The sequence below is a fragment of the Ornithodoros turicata genome, chromosome 4 (assembly GCF_037126465.1).
Source record: "Ornithodoros turicata isolate Travis chromosome 4, ASM3712646v1, whole genome shotgun sequence".
NCBI classification, from domain to species: domain Eukaryota; kingdom Metazoa; phylum Arthropoda; class Arachnida; order Ixodida; family Argasidae; genus Ornithodoros; species Ornithodoros turicata.
Genome location: NC_088204.1, coordinates 79,987,803 through 80,008,905, shown reverse-complemented (window position 1 = coordinate 80,008,905; position 21,103 = coordinate 79,987,803). Strand labels below are relative to the sequence as shown.

General features: G+C 43.5%; 2 protein-coding genes across 3 annotated transcripts in view; one reads left to right on the top strand and one right to left on the bottom strand.

Annotated features, from left to right (window-relative positions):
• LOC135392060 (uncharacterized) overlaps positions 1–3,931 on the top strand; it is a 79,533-nt gene extending 75,602 nt beyond the window's left edge. Inside the window, exon 19 of the mRNA XM_064622701.1 lies at positions 151–3,931. Within this exon, the coding sequence (XP_064478771.1) occupies positions 151–232 (82 nt within the window). The 3' untranslated portion in view covers positions 233–3,931. The remainder of the gene's footprint in view (positions 1–150) is intronic.
• LOC135392059 (transmembrane channel-like protein 7) overlaps positions 3,377–21,103 on the bottom strand; it is a 33,049-nt gene continuing 15,322 nt past the window's right edge. For both annotated transcript variants that reach the window (XM_064622700.1, XM_064622699.1), the window contains 9 exons: positions 19,700–19,861; positions 17,281–17,453; positions 16,642–16,768; positions 15,844–15,941; positions 15,635–15,742; positions 14,970–15,045; positions 13,777–13,907; positions 12,671–12,826; positions 3,377–11,781 (listed from right to left, as the gene is read on the bottom strand). In XM_064622700.1, the coding sequence (XP_064478770.1) occupies positions 11,628–11,781; positions 12,671–12,826; positions 13,777–13,907; positions 14,970–15,045; positions 15,635–15,742; positions 15,844–15,941; positions 16,642–16,768; positions 17,281–17,453; positions 19,700–19,861 (1,185 nt within the window). In that variant the 3' untranslated portion in view covers positions 3,377–11,627. The remainder of the gene's footprint in view (positions 11,782–12,670; positions 12,827–13,776; positions 13,908–14,969; positions 15,046–15,634; positions 15,743–15,843; positions 15,942–16,641; positions 16,769–17,280; positions 17,454–19,699; positions 19,862–21,103) is intronic.

Here is a 21,103-nt window from a genome sequence, read left to right as displayed (position 1 = left end):
GTCATATTAACGAGAGTTCACAGTATTATGGATACCCCAACTCCTGCACTAACGATAGGCGTCGACTGCATGAAGTAACTTACGTACATGTTCAGTAAAAGTGTGACATCCCGAATGCTTGGCTAACAATTCTCGTTTCAATTCCCCCAGCAATGGACAACTGGGTAGCAGCCGCAAAAAGTCGACTCGGAAACTGATCCAGATGGCAGCAGCCTCACTCGGCAAGGAATGACGACACTTGAAAGGGGGACGCCTCACGAAGCGTCGTCTGCTGTGCCTTTTTTCCCTCATGTTCCATCGCCAGCACAAATATGTACAATGCACTTTGCCGTGCCCATACTTGTTACTTTTCCTTCAAGTGCACCTACTTCCAGTAAGCGGTGATATATGTATCGCACTTCTGTTCCGTTTAAGTTTAATCAGCATATCTTATCAGGTTGTGCCCTGTGCTAGAAGATAGCACGGCTCATGTTACATGGTGAAATGTGATACAAGTTGAGGACAAAAAAGCAAACGGAAGACTTGGCGACATAAAATATAGCTTCGCTGTGGAATAATGAACCAGGGACATTTGCGAAGTCACAAAATAATGTACACCGTGCCTACTGTTCCTCGTAAAAGTGTGAAAAAAAAAAACAGATACTGAAACAGAGAAACTGTTTTCCCATTGTAGCACATGAACACTGCTTTGTAGTCTCATGTGTACTGTGCCTGCATTTCAATACTGTCAATTATATACATGTTAAATCTGTGGCAAAGCAACAGCAGGAATGAAATTCATAAAGCACACATGAACAAAAGACAAGTACATACAGGCATTTCAAAGTGAAAGAGCTATAGGAAAGTGCACAGATGGAATAGCACCAAGTACTATTCGCATCATACATACTGTGTACATACTTTCCACCCTTAATTCTAAAGCACCTCGCTTCTTTTTAAATGCACCCCACGACCATCGACCTTAGCCGCTACTGATGACCACCACATCAGTGACCATACCTGTAGATGGAACCGACTTCCAAGTTGCATATCCGACTTGGCAGGCAGATGAAGGTGTTCCCATTGTAAGAATGCTCCCAGTTACATACCTGAACCGTTAACATGCGAGGGCACGATAGAACTTTTATACCATCATACCTGCTTTGGAACAAGTAATATTTTTTCACAAAGCTGTTCTCTCCAATGCAGTAACTTACTTAAGTCAGTATCGTCATTAGGATGCTATCTCTCCGTAAGATACTGGCACTGGTGCTTTTGACAGACACTCTCACATCCGACGTCTGTGCTATGCCGGCAATACGTTTGTAATAGTACCTACGGGAAGTCCAAACCGGAGCCCAATCAGGACGTCCCTTGGAGTGCTTGGTTGAGTTCACAAAGTAAGGCTCGTCCTTTGAGATATTCCCCTTTTGCAGCTGTTGATACAGCCTCCTCCTTAAAGGGACGGTCAGGGTTTACGTAAAAGCTAGAAACAAAAGCTAGCGCACGCTTTCTTACTATATTATTAGTCGCGGCACAAAATATCGCACTTAAATTTGCGGGTAATTAGATATAGCTGCACGATGTCACTGTCAGTAGCTTTCGGTTTATGCTTTTCCGAACTACCAAGCCGACTCGAGACAAAACTTGCTGATTTTGTTTGATCAAATGTTAAAACCAGGACGCAGGAACTCATGCTTACATGATCGTCAAACCAAAACCGGGTGTGAAGATTCCATTTTTCTTGTTTTTCTCAAAAATTACGATGCTCTACGTGGTATTTTTTGGTGTGGCATGGATGAAATTTTGCGCATGAAATCTAAACGTAACTTAGTCGTTTATAACTATAATCTCAAAATAAGTCGACGATTCCGGACTGTCCCTTTAATTTCCTGCACACGGAGGTGACTTATAGCAGTGGGCTATAACATGTGAGGGGCAGTTCTGTCCAACTAGTGTTGGAAAAGCCTTACAGAGTACGGTGCATGTGTATATTCAAATGGGACCAGCATTTGAAAACGCAAGGACAGAATGAACTGAGTTTACGTGCTACCATGTTTTGGTTTGCCCGTTATTGTGGTGTGGACAAGAGTTTGAAGGGCAGTATGCTACCAAACCATACGGAACAATTACTGTGTGTCCTATTTCTACTTTGTTTTCTTCGGCTTGACCAGAAAGAGTTAACCTTTGTCAACTTTTGCAAGTCTTGAACTTCTCATACTCTCATCATCTCGTACTTGTGTACAACCCATATATTGTTACAAAGTTAAAACAAAACAAATGTTAATTTTCTTGGTCAATGTATAAAAATTTAGTGTCCCTTGTTCAGAGAGCACTGCCTACAAATTGCACAGTAGCAAAGGTGAAAAAAAAACAAAAAAAACAAAAACAAATCAGGCATCAAATTTACATGTATGCTCTCCATCTTTAACTATGCACACTGGTAATTTGCTCTGTTGAGTGAATGCTACACATAAAAATTCTAACTGAAATGAAGTGAAATGGTAAAAAATGAAAGTTCTCTCACTTTCTTACCCAATCTTATGAGGTCCTGTTAATTCCGATTTTGTGACTCTGGTCTCTGTGCAATATCCAGGACACATTTATCAATATATAACCGAAGCGACTTCCATTCACAGCTCCTGGTCAGTCTCAGTTTTGGTGTGTACCAATAAGGCCATCGGATATTTGTCCAACAAGGGTGGTGCCAGTGTTTCTATGCAAGTGATGTGAACCAGAAGGCACTGTGTGACGACAGACAAAGAAAGGAAATCTAGAACAACCTAGACCACGTTGATCAACTTGTCAGTTTGATATCATTGCAAAGACAGTGGAATCCTGTTGATATGGTTTACAGTATTCTATGATACTGTGGCGTAACACTTCAAGCCTCCACACAACGGCACAAAAATTTTAAAACAGCTTCGCACACGCAGTAGTGAAAGTTTCTTGGCCAACATGCCCAGTAATATTTGCATTTAAAAAAAAAATTACTTTCTTCGGTAACTCCGCAACAATACGGCATCAAAATTAATCAGATTTTATCGCACCACTTGTGCTAGTCAGCAGCCACATGTTCGACGAGAATGAGCCCAGAGTACGAAAATTCACGGTACTAAACGGAATGCGGGATCATGTGCACATGCTTGTTTGAGGGCTTCGCCGCCATACCTACGGAACTGCCATCTAACTCTGACTGCGCAAAGCAAATACTAAATTACATGCTAGTTAGCGAACACTCCACATTACCAGTTACCATTACCACTCCAGGGTACTCTTCCATTTCCCCGGTAAGGTGGTACTTCATTCACGTTAGCGTGAAAAAGCAACCCGCTTGTTAGGTACATTCTCCGGCGATTATCATATAGTATACATTCACGAGCTCCAAATTCGTGGATCAAGAAAAATCCAGTATTTATTCATTTCTTGCTTTCCCCAAAAACATTGCACCACTTTTTCTTCCCCTGCCTTAACATTTCATTGCACTCACATGTGCACACATAAATGTGTTAACCTTTTTTGGACCACAAGATAGTAGCGCATATATGTACATAGCCTGGTGTGACTCTTATGCATCTTTCACATAAAACACATTCTATATACAACATACTCTGTAAATACAATACATTGCGTGCCTTGTGTCATCTTTCTGAGTGATTTACAAGTACCTTAACCTGACATATCATCGTGTACGACGCGGTACATGCAATATTACGACAAATGCCTTTCTTTGCACCCAGATATATATATATAAATATATAATGCCTGTTATACCCCCCAAAATAATATATATATATATATCTACTTATGCCTTTATCCCTGCCTTCAATGAAACCATGCACTTCACGATGATACTGTTGAACATGTGGAACCTCCGCTTTTAAATAATCTGTATATAAATATTTCTAAGGGCCACTCAATTATGAGCCAAATGAGACAATAAAGTTGATAAAGATAACATGATGCTCACTGTCGTCCATAACTTGTTCCGAGTTGGTGTCGCTGGCTAGTAGGCCTCTTGAGAACTGCTCCCATGTGCGGTGCATAAGGCCACTAATCTCAAAAATGGCAGGTCATGAATTTCGTGAATTTCACATGTTTGGACAATGTCGCGCACGTATTACAGTGCAACCCGCGTATAACGATATTGACGGTAATCGCGAATTCCATCGTTATACGGGGTACATCGTTAAACGAGGGTTGACCTAAATAGCGCGTCCCCGAAAAGTCGCGCGCCACCCCGCGTGTAGCAAAAGAAAAAGAAACAGATGTTAAAAAAACAGCGACCAGAACTCGTGGAGGGAACGGACAACTTCAGGCAACACTACACGTCACCATTCCGCAAGTCGGCTTCACCTAAAGCCTGCATGCTTTAGGAGAAGCTCGCTTTAGAACACTATCGCGCGACTCGCGGGTGGAAAGCACGTGCTGGGCCTTTTGAATCATCTCGCGAATTTGAGCAGCATTGGCCAAATACGGAGACACAAAACCGTTACCACCGACCTCTTTCACTAACAGTATTGAAAAATGAACAGTCGCTGTCTATTTTCTTGCCTCAATTTTTATTTTGGTTGAATTCTTCTGATACGAATTTCGGGTGATACGAATTTTTTCCGCTACCCCGTGAGATGCGTATCATCGAGATTGTACTGTATCTTATCGCGGAGAGTTTCGCCGCGAGCTTACGCGCACGGGACAGCGTCCAACATCGTTACACGAGTACTCGAACCACGGTCTCCATCGCTGTACGCGGGTCGTTTCCCCATAGAAACAATGTATATTTTGACGGTAAAATCATAAACCATCGGTGTACGAGGGATATCGTTATACGCGATATCGCTATCCGCGGGTTCACTGTAGTTAACGCTGCCCCAACCTGGGCACTGTCAAGAGTAGCCGAATCCTGGGAGCAGGAGGCAACACTGGGGATGAGGAGAGAGGGCGAGAATCGCGATCGGCAGGACGCCGACATGAAAACTTTCGATACGCGTATGTAACATAGGAATTTGCAACGTGAGACTATTAAACTTGTTTCTTATTTCAACGACTCTGTACGGCTAACATGGCGACGAGGATTACGAATCACAACGGTGAGAACAACGGCAACCTCGATATGACTCAAGTCAAAACCGAGAAGGCATGGTCGGACACCACGAGGAGTGACAGCATGGACGACGCACCGTTCTTACGACCGCCACAGCAAGTAAACAACGAAATTCCGACATCGCAAGTCATGGCTACCCTCGCAACGTCAATGAACATGATTGCCCGTCTACTAGAACGGCAAACCACGCCGATAAACGTAACCACGGCTCCGGATATGACATCGACGCTGCCATTGTACAGCGGAACGGACAACGACAACTTTGGCGAGTGGTGCAACGCTGTCGAATCAATGCGAAACCGTTCTTCTTGGAGTGAGACAGCCACTTTAAGCGCGGCCATATCGCGTCTGAGGGGAAGAGCGTTGGAATGGCAACGTACGGAAGGGACGCAGATCGCAGGTTGGGACAAATGGAAATCTGCGCTGAAGAGTGAGTTCGACAGGCCTTTACTCTTTCGACAGTGGGTCGAGCACGTAAATGCACGACGGCAACGTTCAAACGAGGGCATGGTGGACTACATGTACTCAAGGCTACAACGAATAAAGCGGGGAAAGTACGCGTTGTCCGACGCTGACATTGTCGACTGGCTTATCGAGGGGATTTCGGGAACAGCCTACAAGCCAATGCTGTCTGCATTTCATGATCTCAGGAAAGGCACTGTTTCTGATTTCCTCCAATATGCAAGACAACTCGATCGTCAAGATGGAAACCCTACAAACAACGTGGACAAGCCTTCATCCGCAGCAGCGACACCACCACAACAGAAAAACACAGTGACGAAACCGACAACCCGACTGTCACCAGACACCTGTGCCAGATGCTATACCGCAGGCCACAGGGCAAAGGATTGCACACAGCCTGACCTACGCTCTGAAGAACAGAAGGCAGCAGCAGCACTCCGCAGGCAAAATCGGACTCCGCATAAACCTCCGAGTATGCCACAAAACGAACAGAAGGTACACAACATCGTGGCCACATGCCAAGAATCACCAGTGAGAACGATAATGTTACCGGCAAGAGTGAATGGCGTCACGACACCTGCGTTGTGGGACACGGGATCAGCAGCTACACTTATAGCTGAAAGTTTCGCATTGGAGCATAATTTCGAAATCATTAAGGATGAGGACACCGTTCTCAAAGGTCCATTCGGTGAGGCACGTCAACCTGTCGGATGCACACAAGTCACAGTCACGATCGGCAGAGCAACAGCGACCATCGAAGCACGAGTTGTTGGCAACCTGCAACACTCAGTCATTGTGGGACTGGACTGGCGCGAATGCATTGCATTCGATTACGTTGAACGATTCACAGAGGGCAACCACACGTTCGAATGGATTCCCAGGCAACAAACGGCAAAGGGAGACTTTCCATTACAGTTGACTACACCAGCGAAAACTTTGTCTTCAAACTGCATAAGGATGACAGCACCAACAGTGGTTGAAACTGAAGGTCAAGCATCTGCCATCAGGGAGAACCCCACGTCATGGGAACATTGTTCAGCCCCAAAGGGTGACGGCGAGCCCACTATGGAGGAGCTCAAGATAAGGGATACACCAACGGAGCCAGGAAGCAGACGGAAGTTGTTACATGTGCTAGGAGGAATCAAGGCCGTCCACACAGGCGAGCAGGACAGCAACAGAGAAGCGAGGCACACTGTTCATCTCCCACCAGCTGAAGAGATAAGTGTAACAATTACGAAAATGCCAAACTCTGGCATACTCAACGACACAGAGCTGGACGAGCTAAAACGTATATTGCACAAGAACAAGGACTTATTCACGAAACCAAACGGAGAACTCGGTCTGTGCTCTACTGTCAAGCACACCATCGAGTTGACAGACGACAGACCTGTAAGAATGCAACCGTACTCCACAAGCGAAATGAACAAGAAGTTCATAAAGGACCAAGTGGACGACTGGTTAGCAAAAGGAATCATCAGGAAGTCTAAGTCACCATACGCGTCACCTGTAATTGTGGTGGACCAACCACAACATGAAACGACTCCACGAAGGCTATGTGTGGATTATCGCTTTCTGAATGCGAAAACTCTCAAGACAACCTACCCAATGCCAAAGATCGACAACTTGATCCGACAAGCCTCGGGATTCAAATTTTACTCGAAACTCGATGTAAACAAGGCATTCTTAAACATCCCAATCCGAGAAGAGGATGTACCGAAGGCGGCATTCATCACAGACCATGGACATTATGAACCTCTGCGAATGTTGTTCGGTTTGTGCACAGCACCAGCCACGATGCAGTATGCCATGAATGAGTGCCTGAATGAACTTATCGACAGCGGCAAGGTCACTGTGTATATAGATGACATCTGCATTTTCACAAACACAGTGGAGGAACACTTCTTGATGTTGGACAAAACGTTGCAATCTCTACTACAGGTAGGACTCCGTATCAACCTCGGGAAATGTGTCTTCGCTGTTCCCAAGATCGACTTCCTTGGCGTTATAATCTCAAGCGATGGGATAACCCCAGATCCACGTCGCACAGCGGCCATCGATAACTACAGCACTCCGACAACAAAAACTCAACTTCGATCATTTCTTGGACTGGCATCGTACCACAGGAAATACGTGAGAAATTTCTCACAGATCGCACGTCCATTGACAGCTCTCACGAAGAAAGACAGTTTGTTCACCTGGACCGATGAGTGCCAAAAATCCATGGACAGTCTCAAGAGTGCTATTTTACAAGCACCCGTGCTTGCCACGTTCGATCCAACATTGCCAACACAAGTGTATGTCGACGCATCATACACTGGACTGGGAGCAGTACTAATGCAGACACACAACGGCAGAGAACGAGTGGTGGAATATGCTAGTTGTATGTTGTCAGCGTCTGATCAGCACAAGCATTCCACGGAGCTCGAAGCGATCGCGGCACATTGGGCGATAACGAACAAATTTCACCAATATCTGCAGGGACTGCAAAACTTCAAGTTGTACACGGACAACTGGGCAGTCGCCCACATCATGTCAAAAAAGGATCCTAACCGTCGATTTGCTCGCATCGTGATGGATCTCGCGGCATACAACTTTACAGTCCACCACACACGCGGATCAAACAACACTATCGCAGACGCACTGTCCCGAATACCACGACAGGTAAATGCGATATATGTACTGCAAGCTGGCAGCACGCATCTAAGAGAAAAACAACTCGAGGACGATGACCTTCGACCCATCATCAACGGCTTGGAAGACCCAGGCAGTAACAGGGACATAACCAACGCCGAATATGAGGTTGTAAACGGCATTCTTATGCACGTATCAGACGACAGAAGATCAAAGAGACGTCACACAGTGATACCTCTGTCACTGCGCTCTCAGATTTTGAAGACATACCACGACGAAAGTGGACACGGCGATTCGCTGCGCACGAGGGTAAACATACAAAAGAAATACTACTGGAAAAACATGAACAGTGACATAAATAATTATGTCAAGACATGCACAACATGCCAGCGCTACAACCATGCAACGGGGATTCAACAAGGAACTCTAAGTCCACGACTCCCAAGTGAGGTTCCCTTCGAGAGCATAGCTATGGACCATATCGGCCCGATTAACACGCTTGATGAGAACAGATATATCATCACGGCAGTCGATGTGAACACTAGGTTCATCATCACACGGGCTGTACCCGATAAGTCGACAACGCACATCATACGTTTCATCGAGGAAGACATTGTTTGCAAGTTCGGCACACCAAACTGTGTCATCAGTGATAATGACAAAGTGTTTGTGTCTAGCGCCTTGCAGAACTACCTGCAGGATCGTCACATCAGCCACACCTTAACAGTCCCATACGCACCACAAACAAACGGACTGGTAGAAAGGGCGAACGGAAGAATACTTCAACCGCTTCGAAAAAACATAAACGGAGACATCAACAACTGGAGTTCATACCTGCAGAAAAGCACATTCGACTCGAACACCTTGTACCATGCAGGTATCAAACAAACGCCGTTCGAACTCATCTACAACTATTCTCCTCGAAAACCGGTGGACAACAACTTGGGCGTTGTATCCGACATCTCCGCCGAGGACGTAACCGCTCTACGGGAAGCAGCATCTGAAGACTTAACAGCATACCTGCGCAGCATGAAAAAGCGTTACGATGAAAAGCACACGACTCCCAAGCACCAGGTAGGCGACAAGGTATGGTACGACAACGGAGTTCGTGACCACAAGTTGGGTCCCAAGTACGACGGACCATATGTGGTGCTAGACGCGAAGAACCAAACATACACAGTATCTCGTACACTCAATGGCGGTACAGAAACACGATTAGCAACAGCACGCCAGCTCAAGCGCTACAGTTTCCGCGCGCCAGATGACACGGCGAATGACGGGTCAACATCAGAAGAGACAGATAACGTCATATCACCGGAAGCACAAGACGCAGACCAGGAGGCACCACAGCCAGAAATGCATGGGCCAACAGAGACAGCAGAGAACCCAAGGACACCAAGAGCAGCACGTCGGAATATACGTCCACCCCGCTGGCTCAGGGACTATATTGTGGGTGACTGCGAGGACGCAGAATTTTGAAGCCCGGTGGTGTCAAGAGTAGCCGAATCCTGGGAGCAGGAGGCAACACTGGGGATGAGGAGAGAGGGCGAGAATCGCGATCGGCAGGACGCCGACATGAAAACTTTCGATACGCGTATGTAACATAGGAATTTGCAACGTGAGACTATTAAACTTGTTTCTTATTTCAACGACTCTGTACGGCTAACAGCACCCAGGATAGGGTGCTGTTATCCTCTGCGTATTTCGCGCATCTTTACTAGAGCCCGACGTTTTCGGGAAATATTTTTGTCTAAATTCGGGGGGTAAAAATCGGGTAAATAAACGTGTGCTCTAAATTCACGCGAATTCGTCCGGAAAAACTTTCACGATGCTAAATTCAGGGAGAAATCGGGCTCAGTTGTTCAAACCAGCTGTACTGGTTTGGTACAAACGGTGATGTAACTGCGTTTGCTGCCAAACGAGTTCGTGTGCATTCGTACGGATGTCTTAATGAGGGCAATTTGTGGGTAAAAATTCGGGTTTCACCCTAAAAAGGCAACCTTCAATTCGGGGAAGAATCTGGTTAAAACCTAAAACTTCAGGCTCTAATCTTTACTGAGCATAGAGCGAATGTCAGTTTGCCACACTCAAATAAACGTGCCCCCTCTATCGTACTATGCTTTTAGGTTTTAAAAACAAGTGTGTTAAGTGTGTGTGCATTTTTATTTTTATTTTGCTGCTTCATGTCTGCAACGAGCTGTCTGGGTCATGTAGTTATTGAGCAATTTGGTCACTATGACATTAAGAGGTGTAAACTAAACATTAAACTAAGCACTAACTAAAAAGGTAAAACTAAACATTAACTGCTCCATAGTTCTACCTATTTCATGCATCCTTCTAGACCCATCTGAAAAGGCTACCTGAAAAATCTGTCACCGACAGCGGTAAATTTCATACATTAATATCGATTATATAGTTGGTTTCACAGCATATGCCTGTCACCTTTGCCATTTCCCTCCGATTCATGTACCAAGCAAAGATTTATTTATCAATACATTGTTCCCCACGAAATGAACTTGCTCAGTAACTCGAATGTTAACATTGTAGTGCACTGTAGCCATGTCATGGAATGAAGATTTATGTAACTTCCCCTGGTCCAACCGTGAACGGAAATAACTATAACAGGTACACCATGAGCACATGGTGCTGTGTACGAACTTATATTGTTAAATTAATATAATCTTTTGCTCATATTTCAGGTCACATAAAAAACGAAAATGATGGGAAAATATGTGCAATCTTGAAATAAGCTGCATTCATGGTGCAAAAATTACTTTGAAGTATTCGATATCTTTTAATGTAAGAAGTTTGATAGTATTTTGAGGTAAGTACTACTAATGCACAAATACATGTCATTGCTTTTCGTATGCAATGAATAAAAGGACTGCACTTAACGACTAAATGCTCAAATGCAGTGTATTAAAAATACTTTGTTCAATATACTCGCATGCACAACACATAAATTATGTGAATTTTCAGACGAAGGCACAATGGCTGCAGAAAGACTACCAGATAATTTTAAGGATACTGTTTGAACTGGGTGACGCTCAAATGACTTAGATACACAAAGTGAGATAGAAGAGATCACGCAAGGAAATATAAAAAAGTTTGTATAAAAACATTGACATAAAACACAGACAGAGCACAATCCTACTACAAAATAAAAACTTGATACTAAATTAAAAAGCACATGACAAAGAGCAATGCACACCAATGAGAGTATTCACAACTTCCACAGTAAAGACTCTGCTCATGATAAACGAATTTAAAACACTGCAAAACTGTAAAATTCTAGTCCATGTGAGCTCCGTAACATCACAGTGAACACGTCCAGGAACTTCTGTGAGTACCAAAAGTTTGAAAATTGCACTTTGGAACTGAACTTTGCTGCTGACTTTGATGCAGTGGTTTGACATCAGATATTGATCTGGCTGTACCCAGGGCTCTCGTGTCACCTGTTTGAGGCTGCCTGTTGTCGTGCTACCTCCGTTATCCTGGCTAGGAGGAATTGCTTGTCCTTGCCTTCAAGCACTAGCTTGTCCTTCAAAACCTTCTCCATGTGCCGATGGGCTGCAGACACCGATAAGTAGGAGTAGATGCAGATGCTGCAGCGAGAAAGCAAGTCAAATTTACGACACTGCACCCAAAGGTTGTGTCTGCAAAATTTATGCACAAACGAAAAGAAGAATTACACTATGTTTTTTTTTTTTAACTATTTCTCTCTGAAACATTTTCCTTCGTAATGGTGGGTAAGTTTAAGGGTTTTCTGTATTTTGTTCTTCGTAATGGTGCAAAGATCAAAGTCCCACAGTCAAGGCAGTTTCATCTGTTGGAATAACATCAGCAATCGCATCAACAGCATTCTCCAGTGCGTCACAATCGACATCACACCTTATCGCCGTGTGCCTCGACGAAACTCATTTACAGGATTGTGCCATAATCTTTTTCTCACATCCGTTCCCAGAGAAGCAGACAGCTTTTGAAGCGTCCTTGGATCGAGTCTTTGGAAAAAAAAACGCGAATCTTTGCCCTTCACTAAAAACTAGAACTGCTCGATAATTAGGACATATTTTTTGGCTCCTATCAACTCTGCAAGTAGGGCCAACGGGCTGCGCATCCTTCCAGCTTTGTCCTTTCCCTGTTTGTGAATGCCACGCCTTCATTGGTTTACACCGAGAGAAAAAACAAGTCTGAGGTGGACCCACGCGCATTCCCACATGGCATCGGCAACAAAAGGAAACGAACCGATATATCCCAATATTTCTTTTGACGGTGAGTCCCCTCCACCCCCTCTCCCACTTGTCACCTGACCTCTCTTCCGTTCACCTCATCTCATGCACAGAGAAGATACACTGTCGTAGTGCATCACCACAAAAAATAGGTCTGCGACTGTAAGATACCGCTATGCCTTGAGGGTATAAATAAATAAATAAATAAACGTTTCACGGATGAACCGAGGTAGACGGAAGGTGGTCCGGTCACAACCGCACTCACACTAGTATGAAGACCGTAGGTAAGGCACATGCCATGCTGGTCAGGAAGCTGACAATGTTCTGCAATGGCCAGCCCCATCTCCGCACCGTGTCCTTCACTACGTCCCAGGTGGATCCAAAATGGCGGAATGGGCCACATGCCACTGATGGAGGTATCCTAAGGCATCAAAATACAGTTAATTTGACACTAACGGGACCTTGGAATTGTAGGTCGAAGTACACAAAGATACGGCAGGAGAACTGACAAACACATGACTACAGTAGAAACCTGTTATTGTAACTCCGCTTTTAGTAAAAACCTCGTTATTGTAAACGTGTAAGCACCAGTCTCGACTGAATTATTACACCTTGTATGACTTAATGTAGTGATGTAGTAAACAACAACGACTCAGGATACGTGTCATAGTAAAAATTATTTGGCATGGTCGCTGCTGTAAGAGGCATGGGAACGCGAGATACAGACCAAAAATGCCAAAACAGGCGTGGGGAGAACTCGGTCTAGTGGTGGAGCTGTGCGTGCAGTCATCGCTGTCGTCGCCCCTCAATCGCTTCAGTGGCGCCTCCACGCGTTTGTGTTGTTTGTGTCACTTGTGCTGTGCACTTTGCACGTGTTTGTTTGTCAATAATGTAGGAGTTGTGTGTCTATGACAGCATGGCTGATCCTCATAGAATGTGGACTACTTCAACGCTCGTACAGAAAGCAAGTTTGCTCAAAATGGTGGACGAGAACAAACGAATGCGAAAATAAATTGTGGATTAGTTCAGTGTTTCGCCTTCTATAACCAGCCTTTTTTAATCCCATACGAGTGATTTTACAAGCATTACAGTTCTTGTACTCAGCCCACTAAACCCTACCATTCATTTTCACTGTCTTTTGTACCCTTTGTGGGCATTTTAAAGGATTTTTAGGACGCTCCCGATATAATAAAATTTCTGATATAGTAAATCTATGGCTTGGCCCACACCTGTCTACTGTAAAGGCATTCTACTGTACTTTTACAGGAACAGTGAAATTATCCTCCACATTTTCTTTTTTTGTTTGCTTGTTTGTGGCTGTGACAGATTAAACATCTTTATCCCCAGATAAGATAAAATACGCATACTCACTCCACAAGTGCGTAGCCAAAAGGTACAATAACTAGGAACAGCGCGAGCATCAGCACTATCATGAAGAAGGTATTGGAGCGGGACGCTCGGTAGGACGTCTGCAATGGCCCGCTATTGTTCATCAGTGTATACTGCACAGCAAAAGAGGTACACTTTAAAATGCTTGAAAGAAATTAACCGCTGCGGAACAAATGTCTCGCAATATAACCCAGGCATATTTCAACTCCTACTGCTTCATTTTCTTTCGTACGACGTACAAACCTGCAAACTATGAATAGGGCCTGACTTTTTTGGGTTTTATTTTTGGCCAAATTCGGGGGGTAAATATCGGGTGACATTTTTCATTCGAAAATTCGGGTGTATTCGGGTTAAATCCCGTTACGGCATATTCTGTCGTCAGGAATTCGGGTGTATTTGGGTGATTTTTTTTTTGTTTAATAAAAATTTGTCTTAACATGGAACTACGGTAATGTTTAGCAATGTTATCAAACTTTATTTTAATGCACGCTTATGAGCGTGCCACGTGACCCGGATGTTTTCGGGTAGATTCGGGTTAAACCCGAATTTTACAGATTTTGTTCGGGGGGTAAATATCGGGCGGATACGGGTTTAACCCTAAAAAGTCAGGCCCTAACCTATGAACAAGAACAGGAGTTCTCAAATTTCGCAAGCTCAAGGAACCTTCTATACATTTGTTAGCATAGCGAGGAGCATCCCCACGCACACACACAACCTGCAATGTGCCCACAAGGGAGAGCACGCTGAAGCTTACTGGATGAACAAAATACTGAATGAACAAAACTAATGGTTCTGCACACGTTCATACAACTATCTGCTATGGCATCACTGCATAAAGGGTAACACGCACTTGCATATAACAATACATCATGTTACGATGTGCCTCATACGATGATCGCGTTTGCATTTTGAATGATGCACTTACATTTCGAACGATGCATTGGCTACCAATGATGTCATCATTAGCGGGGATCGCGATATTGAGAAGAAAGTGATCTGACAAAAATTTTACCAACAGCGTGCGCGTTCCGCGCTGGATGATTGGCTGCGGAACATAGTTTGAGAACCCCCGATTTAGGACTATATTAAAGTGTAGAATAATAATCTTTGTACATAGTGTGTGGTTTCAATGCATGCTATAGCTCATTACAAATCACGAAACAATGGCTGCATACCTTTTGCACGTAGAATATAATGAAGTATTTCAAGATGCTGATCGCTGGTAAAATTGGACAGTAGAATGTGCCAAGCCTGGAAAAGTCACAGGGGTCAATGACTTAGCGGTGATGCATCGGGCTAATGAGGAAAAACAGGCACAAAAACAGGAGGCTGACTGCCAGACTTGGACAACGTTTAGCCTAAAGGGCACTGAACGCTGAGAAATGCCCGAAATCAAGGGTACTCGATATGAAAGGTGCCCAACCTGAGGTGGTGCACAACCTGAACAGTGCTGAACAGTGGAGTGTGTTTCAAACAGAAGGGTGTACAGATAGAGCCTGAAGTTTTTGGGGTTTAACCCCGAATTCTTCCCCGAATTGAAGGTTGCCTCTTTAGGGTGAAACCAAATTTTTACCCTGCAAATTGCCCTCACTGAGATGTCTGTAGGAATGCACATTAACTTGTTTGGCAGAAAATGCAGTCACACCACCGTCTGTACCAAACCAGTACTGTTAGTTTGAGTAACTGAGCCAGATTTCTCCCTGAATACAGCATACTGCAAGTTTTTCCACGCAAATTTGCATGAATTTCGAGCGCATATTTATTTACCAGATTTTTAACCCCCAAATTTAGAAATAAATAGTATTTTCCGAAAACTTGAGGCTCCATGTACAGAACTTACCAGCAAAGTGTCTGAGAGTAGACCAGGTCAAGAACTCTCGTTGGGATGCTGAACTCTGGCCTTCCAATCCACTTTGTCAATTTGGAATCTACGCGCGTTACGAGCAGCCTGTAACAATTCACAATGGCCTCAGCGTACAAAATAAAAAGTTTCTAAAAGTTTTTTAAACAGCCTTCCAGCGAAGTATGCTGCGAGACACTTCATCCTACCTTCTGGGAAGTTCTATGAGGAAGACCAATGCGACGCCAACCACGAAATCCAACAGGGTCAACTTGTAAATTTGCTGCCCAACAGCAGTCTCCCAACACTGTCGCAAGCAAAAAATAATCCAGTGCTGATAAGTTACAAACGAATTGGCCGTCAACAGGACCAGTGCCAGGGGAGGGGAGTGTAAGGCAACAGTACTGCAGAGGTCCCAGCAGTTATAAATGCATTCGTGGGTGCCCAACATGTGATGCAGCAATGCGCAAGCAAAAGTTTATGCTGCCTTGTTGAAAGGTATCTGGTTTTCTTTTTTGGTATATTAACCAGGTGCTCTCAAGAGTCTTGTTCTTATTTTGCATATCCTTACTTTTATTTTGAATATTTTTATTTTGCATATTTTTATCTCATTTTGCATATTTTTATTTTGCATATTATATTGTTATTTTATTTTTTGTAGATTTTAATTTTTATTTTGAATATTTTGGAATACCTAGGTATACCTACGTAAAACTGAAGAAAAACTTCAAAACACAAGTAAGAGTTCAGAATAGTGTACGTCGCTCATGATCTCAGTTGTCTCGCAACGTAAACCCCCAATTACAATTACAGAATAATACTGTACACAAATATTCAAAATATATTTAACAAAAAAAAAAAAAAAAACTTCCTTCTGAAGTTATTGTTAGGAGCTCCTGCCAGTCACAAATGTTGCCAGACCTTCAAAAGGTCCTTCCTACACTCCTGTAGCACCCCTGTTGGTGGTTCAATCATCCACGAGTGGTGCACATATCCACAACACTTACGACAGGCTTCTTACAGACGTCATCCTTGCCTTCGAAGCAGACGCCTTGTTCGCCTTTCTCGCAGTTGATTTGTTTGTAAAGTGAGATCAGCAACACAAAGATGGAAGTGAACCTCAGGAACACTGTCCTGCAGAAAATAAGGCAGGAGTTCACAGCATGTACGCAACTGTTTCCATTAGTAGTGCATGCCATAGGTTGTCAAGTCAGGGTGACTTTATGGTCATCAGCAACATAACCCCTACACTGGCATGCACATTTCAATGCACTGCATTCACAGTGGTATTTGTATGCCTATTAATCGGAGCATCGGGTGACAGTGACATCACAAAAAATCATATTGGCAACTGATAACACGTGATATGATTACAGCAGCATATTGACATAAGTGTATACTGATACAGGAATACAAGAGCTCTTGTTTGGATTCAAGTACAGATCCCATAACAGAAAATATATTCCTAGAGTTAGTATTCTCTTTATCTTTACTTCTTCTGCAGCTTTCCACAGATCACCTTCAGGTGTGGCACTGACTGGAGACACCATGTTGCCAACGGCTCTAGGTAACCAGACAGGAGAGCTTTAAATGTTGTTATCATTCAGCTTGCACTGGAAGAGTAGCAAAAACAAATTATTCCTTACCTGAGCAGGGTAAGTTTTATTTCGAAAGCGGTTGAGTAGTTTTCAAAGCGGATCAAGTGGGAGAATACGCCTGGGATGACAATGTTGAGCCCAGTGATGACAAGTGAAGGGATGAACTGTACCACGAGAGCCCAAAAGCCGTCTTTGCTGCTACCATCTGAACTGGCCTGTTCCTACACCGCAGAGAATAAGCAAGTTGCTCCATTATGCCCAGAATATGCGTAAACGCAGTAAATGCATATCGCATTTGTGCATATGCAAATGCATATCGCATCTCGCATCATGCCTAGAGCCTGAAGTTTTAGGGTTTTACCCGATTCTTCCCCGAATTTGCACCCCGAATTGAAGGTTGCATCTTTAGGGTGAAACCCGACTTTTACCTGGCACATTGCCCTCACTGGGATGTCTGTAGGAATGCACTAATTTACTTGTTTGTACTTACTTTACTGTTACTTTTTGTACTTACTTTACTGTACCTGTTTACTTGTTGTTGTTTGGCAGAAAAATTCAGTTACATCACCATTTGTATCAAACCAGTACAGTTAGTTGAGTAACTGAGCCCGATTTCACCCCGAAGTTAGCATACTGGAAGTTTTTTCACCCGAATTCGCATGAATTTAGTGCGCATGTTTATTTACCCGATTTTTACCCCCCGAATTTAGAAAAAAATGTTTCCCAAAAACTTCAGGCTCTAACCATGCCTTATGACGTGTGATAACTGTCCCGATAATAATAATGGTGCCGTGATGCTACACGGAACTGTAACGTGATGTTTAACGTAACTGTCCTGTAGGTAAATAATTGTGATACTCACGGTACGAGTTTCCTATACGATGCAAGGAATGTAATGTGACAGTGCAGTCCTAGTGTAAAAAATGGCAAAACCCACTAGCAACAAGCACCAATGAGCATTCGTGGGAATTCACTAGCTACGAAAAACTCTGGATAGTATTGTCTGTCACTGCAGCAAATGTAAGTGTGATTTTCAATGGGTTTCACATCTTCGCCACTCAACTCATCTTGTTTAACTCGTTCCCTTCATCTCTCGATATTTTTTCAGCATCATGTACATCATTTAGGTGCCATATCTGTTCTCATTTTTCGGAGATTGCTTTTCTTTGACTTTTTCAGATAATTTCCCTTTTGTTGCAGTGCGATTGCACGCGTTTCTCACATTACAATGTGCGCGTGCTCTTTCCTCGTTTTCGATTCAAGTCATGTATTTTTTTTTAATTTTCTTCATGTACAGTCTCTTTTGTTTTTATGTGTGTGACCGCGTAGATCGTGTCTTGTTGTTAGTGCATATTGTATTGCTGTACTTGTATGTATATTGTGTCTATTTGTAGTGCATTGTATTGTATTTGTGTGCGCCAACATTAGGGTCGTCACGACCGTTCTTGGGCACCAATAAAACATTATTATTATTATTATTAACATTATTATTAAAAGATAAATGACAGAGTGCTACATCGCTCGTTGGTACACGTTGTAAGCGGGGACACCAGCTTCATACTACCGCTGCAAGATCGTCAGAGCCCCTAGCTTTTCGCAGAATTGGCATTGTCTCAAGGAACCTGCTGTTCCCCACAGAGTCCTGTTTTTCGCGGAATATTCAGTATACCGCGGAATTATGTAAGGATTTCAATCTATCCGAGACATTTTTGCAGGTTAAAACCCCATCAGTCGCAATTGCAATGCCTGACCAGAGGTGGGCGTTTGTCCTCACTAGCCTCGCCCTCACCTCAATTTTCTAGGAGAAAAATTTTCCTCACCTCACCTCAATCTTTTCTTGAAAAATTTTCCTCACCTCACCTCAAAAATTTTTGTGAAAATTTTCCTCACCTCAAACATTACCATAAAAATTGGCCCTCACCTCAAATATCGTGAGGCGAGGGTGAGGAAACCCTCACCTTCGCATGCCCTCGTGAGGGTGCCCACCTCTGTGCCTGACGCGACTAATACTGCTGGCACTTACACAGCTGAACATGCTGCAATGAAAGAAAATCGAACGACAGGAACACCCAAAGAGAAATTTTCAGAAAGGAGCCTAATTGCCATTGCGCACAGCAAAGTTACGAAAGGGTGGAAAAGCGCGCGGGCACACGAGTCGGCAAGCGATCTTGGGAGAATGCTGCAACATTTGTTCACTTGTTTTCTCTTGCCTGCAGAGTCCCCCTGACTTGTAAATTACACTTCGCGGAAATGGTAATTTCCCACCGCAGAAAGCTGGGGGAAGGGGCTTTAACCATCATGTTGCAATCCTGGATCATACTGTCACCTGCACTCTTTCACAATGTGGAAATGATGCTGACTCCACAATGCAGATTACGGTATTGAGTAAGACCTAGTAAGTACTAATTAAGAAAAGGATGGCTTTCCGTGACGGTCAACGTAAAAAAAAAAAAAGAAATGAACTTACCCCAAAAGAAGCGCTCGTAGCCACATATACAGCATACAATGATGCAGCAATGATGATCAAGACTACCAAGTTGGTAAAGAAGCGCACGACTAGGAGAGTAATCTTTTTGGAACGCGACCACTGTGCCAGCTCTGCATCCCTGCGTTCTTCTGCAAGGTAGCTCTGAAAAAAAAAAAAAAAAAGTACGAGAATTAGTACAGGTTTACAAGAAGAGCGGGTGAAGGCAATGACATTTCGAGTAAAGAGAGCCCCGATCACTTTAACAACGTGACATAGTCATTAAAGGGGCACCATAATGCAAAAACAACTCGCTCTCAAATGAAATACACTAAACTACTGTACTTTATAGATAAGATTGAGGCAGCCGTACGCGCAGTCCAAAAGAGAACTGAGCGCTTCATCGCACATGACTTCAGCATGTTTTTCCAGCATCGCTGCCATAAAGAAACAGCTTGCTCTCACTCCAGTAGACATTAGACTGAAAATCTCGGGGCTAGCCTTCTTTCATAAGCTCTTCCACACGTACCCTCTCCCCCATCCTATGTACTGCCCTCCTCCCCCTAGAATATTTGCCAGACATGATCACTCTTACAAAATGTATGACCCTCCCACATGCACACACAAAAAAATTCTTGTAAGCTTATCTCACACCCAATTCAAAAATTACTAGGACAACTGCGACTCTATTGAAAATACATAGTTTGATGAGCTCCATTTTTAATGCAGCACAGTTTAATGGAACTCAAATTCTCGAATTTTTATTTTATGTGCCCCTGAACAGCGGTAGCCTTAGTTATGGTGCACAAGTCAACTGATGGAAGAGTGACGATTAACAAGTAAACAAGTGATCCATAAAAAATGTGCGCATTAGCGTTGAAAAAGATCAACATGCAGAGAACATTTCATATAGGAAGCAAGCATAGGTGACAGTGGAGAGAAGGTTTGGCAAAACCTATGATCAAAAAGAGCGCTGTTACGGAGAGTTCGCACAATAACACGTATTGGGATTGAGGAGGTCAATTCAAAGCAATCAAACATGGCGTGAATGCACTTATACAGAAACCAAATATCACGCTTGAGTCTTCTAACGTGTAACCATGTACGATGCAATAACTCCAATAAGCAGTAATAGTCATAGCAAAGAGATCGACCAATGTACCTGCCATAATAAATCCTAACGAAGCGCCATTGCACACATTTAATTTTATCGCCGATTGTCTTCGATATACAATTCCAGCAAACAGAAGCAAATTCCAATTTTGTACAAACAAAAGCATTATATAGTTGAACAGAACAGCGAGGCTTTTTAGTTCAAGAATTTAATTCATTTAATAATTCAAGGTACAGGCATTTTGAGTAAGAGACAAAAGTTTCCGGGTAAATGTTATTTGTACAGCCTTAGCA